The 5,259-nt window shown below is 27.2% G+C and overlaps 1 protein-coding gene across 2 annotated transcripts; it reads right to left on the minus strand.

Annotated features, from left to right (window-relative positions):
• Window positions 1-2,077: 2,077 nt before the first annotated feature.
• Window positions 2,078-4,778, minus strand: LOC122320896 (myb-like protein D). Of its 2 annotated transcripts, none has more exons than XM_043209505.1 (5): window positions 4,725-4,778; window positions 3,244-3,313; window positions 3,118-3,177; window positions 2,740-3,051; window positions 2,078-2,670 (listed from the first exon to the last, which is right to left on the minus strand). In XM_043209505.1, the coding sequence occupies exons 1-5, from the start codon at window positions 4,752-4,754 to the stop codon at window positions 2,312-2,314; spliced, it is 831 nt and encodes a 276-aa protein (XP_043065440.1). In that variant the 5' UTR covers window positions 4,755-4,778; the 3' UTR covers window positions 2,078-2,311. The 2 variants fall into 2 exon arrangements, with proteins under 2 accessions (XP_043065440.1, XP_043065441.1); XM_043209506.1 differs by having other exon boundaries at window positions 2,740-2,799; window positions 2,866-3,177.
• Window positions 4,779-5,259: the final 481 nt, after the last annotated feature.

The raw sequence follows: 5,259 nt of genomic DNA on the forward strand, positions 1-5,259 counted from the left end.
GTGATCAAATGCATATAACAAGATCATTTTTCCCAAATGAAACTCAATTTAACCTTATGCGAAGAAAGGGTGTATTTCCTTATGAATATTTAGATTCAGTTGAGAAATTAAAAGAAAGTAAATTACCTCCTAGAGAAGCTTTCTATAGTTCCTTAACTGAAAATGAATGTTCGATTGAAAATTATAATCACGCGCAAGAGGTATGGAATGAGTTTTCATGTGAGAACTTAAAAGATTATTTAGAGTTATACTTGAAAACTGATGTTTTGTTAATGTCTGATGTCTTTGAAAACTTCCGAAGACTTTGCATTCAAATTTATTCCCTTGATCCAGCGCATTTTTTCACAACACCAGGTTTATCATGGGAAGCTATGTTAAAATGTACCAAAATTGAATTAGATTTATTAACTGATATAGATCAGTATAAATTTATTCAAAGTGGTATTCGAGGTGGCTTAGTTCAATGTACATGTAGATATGCAAAAGCAAATAATAAATATGTTGAGAATTTTGATAGTACTCAAAAAACATCATATTTAATTTATTTGGATGCAAATAATTTATATGGTTGGGCTATGTCACAATCTTTACCATATGGAGGTTTTGAATGGGTTTCAAGGGAATCACTTGATAATATCAATATTTCAGAGATAGGAGAAGATAGTGAATATGGCTACATTTTTGAGGTAGATCTAAAATATCCTTATAAATTACATAATAAACATAATGATCTTCCATTTTGTTGCAATAATCAATTACCAACAAAGTCAGATAAAATTAAAAAATTAATTGCTGATTTGAGGGATAAAGAAAAATATATTATTCATTATAAAAATCTTCAACAGTGTATAGAAAATGGTTTAATTCTGACAAAAATCCATAGAGGTCTTCGTTTCTTTCAGAAGCCTTGGTTAAAAACATATATTGACTTGAATACATTCCATAGAACTAATGCAAAAAATACATTTGAAAAGATTTTTTTAAACTTTTAAATAATGCTGTCTATGGAAAAACCATGGAAAATGTAGATAAACGAGTGGATGTGAAATTAATAACAGAGTGGGAAAGTGCTTCACCATCAGATTCTGCTGGTCCTAAAAGGCATTGTGCTAGATCTCTTATATCAAAGTCCAACTTCCATAGTGTAAAACAGTTTTCAGAAAACTTCTTTGCTTTTCAAATGAAAAGGTTAAATGTTTTATACAATAAACCTTTATATTTAGGTTTTGCTGTTTTAGATCTATCCAAATGGAAAATGTATGATTTTCATTATAATTATATTAAACCCAAATACAATGAAAATGTGCAACTAAATTATATGGATACGGATTCTTTTATATACACAATTAATACTGAAGATTTTTATAAAGATATTCAGAATGATATTGAGATGACGTTTGATACATCAGATTATTCTGATGAATTATTAAATCTCTATAATTTCCCTAAAGCAAATAAAAAGAGGTTGGGATTTTTTAAAGATGAACTCAATGGAAGACCGATGAGTGAATTTGTTGGTTTAAGATCTAAAATGTATGCCTTTAAATCATCTAATATTATTGATAACTCTGAAAAAACAGTAAAAAAATCAAAGGGAGTTAAAAGAAGTGCCATTGATCAGTTAACTTTTAATAGTTTTAAAAAATGTTTGTTTTCGGAAGAGGAAGTGGTAGGATCTATGACAATGATTAGATCTAAGAATCATATTTTATCAACAGTTAGATGTAAAAAAGTGGTTCTCAGTCACAAAGACACAAAGCTAGTTATACAAGATAATAAAATTAATACACTACAATATGGACATTATAAAATAGAAGAAAACAAATTAGAAAATAAACTTGATGAAATAAATGCAAATATTTATGTTTACGAGCAAAGAATTAAAGAAATAGAGAATTGTCCTAATAGAAATAATTATCAAGACATTGAAATAGAAAAATTTAAGAAAAATATTGATGATTGTACATTTGAAATGTTTTATACAGAATTAGAATTAAATTTACTAAATTGTGAAAAAGAATAAATGTAATCTATAATTATAAATAAAACAATGAAATTTTAAATTTAAATAACAAACATCGCTTTTTATTTAAAGGTTAATTGAAGGTAATGTATAAACCAAATATTACAAATTAAAACAGCATTATAAAATTTTTATTTTAAAGAACAAACATGGTTTTATTTAAAGGTTAGTATTACAATTCAAAACAAGATTATAAAATTTTTATTTTAAAGAACAAACATTGCTTATTAGAGGTTAATGTTAAAATTTCCCAGAACAAGATTATAAAATTTTTATTTTAAAGAACAATTAAAATGGTTTCTTAGAATTACACTCAATTTGCTTATTTTCTTCAATATTTAGTGGTATAGTTTGCACATAACTATTTATACCACCCTCTATTATAAAGATTTTATCATCGTCATTACTTAAAGTAATAGATTTTGTATATTCATCATTATCCTTATCTAAATTTAAAGGTATAGTTTGCACATAGTTGTTAATTCCACCTTCAACAAGAACAGTTTTGTCCTCACTTGATGATCTTGTGATGCATGGCTCTGGATTATCCTCATCGTAAATGATTACTTCGTGGTCATCATCATCATCATCATCATCACCATCATCATCATTATGCTCATCATGGTCATCATACAAAACCAGAGGGTCTGAAAATAAAAATATTATTAGTATATATAAATATTATTTTATATATATGTATATATTGTTCAACTCACCTTTTTGTACTCCACTCGAAATAGTTTTATTAAATTCTGTATTATTATTATTTTGAAATTCTGAAAATAAAATATTATTAGTATATATAAATATTATTTTATACATGTATATATTGTTCAACTCACCTTTTTGTACTCCACTCGAAATAGTTTTATTAAATTCTGTATTATTATTATTTTGAAATTCTGAAAATAAAATATTATTAGTATATATAAATATTATTTTATACATGTATATATTGTTCAACTCACCTTTTTGTACTCCACTCGAAATAGTTTTATTAAATTCTGTATTATTATTATTTTGAAATTCTGAAAATAAAATATTATTAGTATATATAAATATTATTTTATACATGTATATATTGTTCAACTCACCTTTTTGTACTCCACTCGAAATAGTTTTATTAAATTCTGTATTATTATTATTTTGAAATTCTGAAAATAAAATATAATTAGTATATATAAATATTATTTTATACATGTATATTTTGTTCAACTTACCTTTTTGTACTCCACTTGAAGTAGTATTAGCAACTTCTTCATTTAAATTCTGCAAAACAAACATATTTCCCTGCTCAATCAGATAATATTGTCACTATTAGTTATTTTGAAATCATTAATATCATTAATTGGAATTTTATCTGTACTAATCTCACTTTCTTTTTTATTTAAATATTCAATTAGCATTTGAGATGCTAAATTTCTTTTCCTCAAATATAGTCCATTAATTTTTTCTGCTGCTTCGATACCTATTTCATTTATTTGTGGGCCATCGTTAAGATATCCTGGTTCTTCATCTCCTATCTCTTCCCGTTTACTATCTTGTATAGAAAGAAGATCGGCATCTTTCGAAATTCTTTCATATACTTTTCTGTCTTTCTGCCTCTCTGCATGTATTACTGAGTGTGTTAAAACTTCAGCAAACTCAAAACAATTTATTCTTAATGTTGCTAGAGGGGTATTTACATTTCGTTTGTTTTTTCGTTGGTGGTGGCGAGGAGATAAATGTTTTATATTCCTACGTTTTGATTTATTTTCACTACGTTTAACATGTGATCTTCTATATATATTATTATAGTGACATTTAACACCTACCGTAGCACTTTTATATGCTACGGTGAAGAATCTATTTAACCCCCTTCTTCCTAAATCCAGATGCCCCCCTATTCTCCTTTCATTTTCAATTAACTGGTTTTTAAAATTTTCTATTATTCCTCTCTTAGTAAATTCTATTTGAGAGTTATGTATGTTTTCAGCGTTTTTTAATTTTTGAGTTGTGTTTCTTTTTATTGGAACTCGTCCTACACTTTCGAATTCGGTATCGCTATCATTGATACCCAAAACTATTTCTTTAGAGGTATTAGTTATTTTAGAAGCTCGACTTACGTTTGGGAAATCTGCCTCACTATCATTGATGCCCATAACAATTTTTTGAGATTTTATTGATTCTATGTTTTTATTTACGATATTTTCAACATTTATATCTTTAGTAATAATATTAAAAAGATTGGGTGGGTTTGATGTTGTTGTTGTTGCAGATGTTGCTGATGTTGCAGTTGTTGTTGTTGTTGTTGTTGTTGTTGTTGCTGTAGTTGCAGATGTAGTTGTAGTTGCAGATGTTGGGGTAGTTGATTCCCCTTCCTCCTCCTCCTCCAAACTACTTTTCAAAGTAGGTGAGTTTGATGTTGTTGTTGTTGTTGAAGGTGTTGTTGTTGTTGTTGTTGCTTTTATTGTTTCCTCAACTGCGCTTGCAGTTGATTGATTCACATTAATACTATTATTAGTATTCATTATTTTCATATCAAGTTCACTCACATCATCACTACTCTTGTTCAAAAGATCCATAAAAATATGGCTATCTTCTAAGATTTCAAATTTGAAATCAATTTTTATAATTTTTTTATTTTTGGCATATTAATAAATAAGCCAATTGAATTATTTGATTTTGACGGGTTCTCAATAATAGTAATTTCACTAGGCACCGTAGTAATTTCACTGGGCACCGGTGACATTTTCACTACCGGATTTATAAGTGAAATTAAAAAAATATTATTAAACACGACATTTTTTGTTTTTATTAATCAACCGAAGGCACGCACAAACGAATAGACGAAATTGACTTGCGTGAACGAATAGACGAAATTGACTTGCGTGAACGAATAAACGAAAACTGAATACTTTTTGAAATTCTTTCCGTTTATAACCTCCAGATTTGTAAATGTATATATATATAAATATATACATGAGTCTATTTCACGCATTGACGTCAATGCGTACATTTTAATTGTTCTATGCTTCAAATTGTTGTTGTTGTTGTTCTAGTTGCAGATGTAGTTGTTTTTGTGAATCCAACTATCTGCTAATTTTAAAAAGTCTACACAGTGCGTAACTATACAATCATCTTTTTGTTTTAGAGTTCAAGTTCCATACAAAATTCTTATCTATACACGCACGAGTTTTGTTAACAGTGGTAGTTAACATTAAATAAAATAAATTTTATGTTCTTTGTCTCTTTTA

Source organism: Drosophila ficusphila, unplaced genomic scaffold (assembly GCF_018152265.1).
Source record: "Drosophila ficusphila isolate 14025-0441.05 unplaced genomic scaffold, ASM1815226v1 contig_159, whole genome shotgun sequence".
In the NCBI taxonomy this organism is placed as follows: Eukaryota; Metazoa; Arthropoda; class Insecta; order Diptera; family Drosophilidae; genus Drosophila; species Drosophila ficusphila.

Bases quoted from the DNA above. Each gene is read 5' to 3' on its own strand.
- LOC122320896 (XM_043209505.1), bottom strand. From the start codon at position 4,754: ATGTCACCGGTGCCCAGTGAAATTACTACG. The intron at 3,178-3,243 runs GTAAGTTGAACA...TTTTATTTTCAG, and splicing joins TTCAAGTGGAGTACAAAAAG to AATTTCAAAATAATAATAAT. The intron at 2,671-2,739 runs GTGAGTTGAACA...TTTTATTTTCAG, and splicing joins TTCGAGTGGAGTACAAAAAG to ACCCTCTGGTTTTGTATGAT.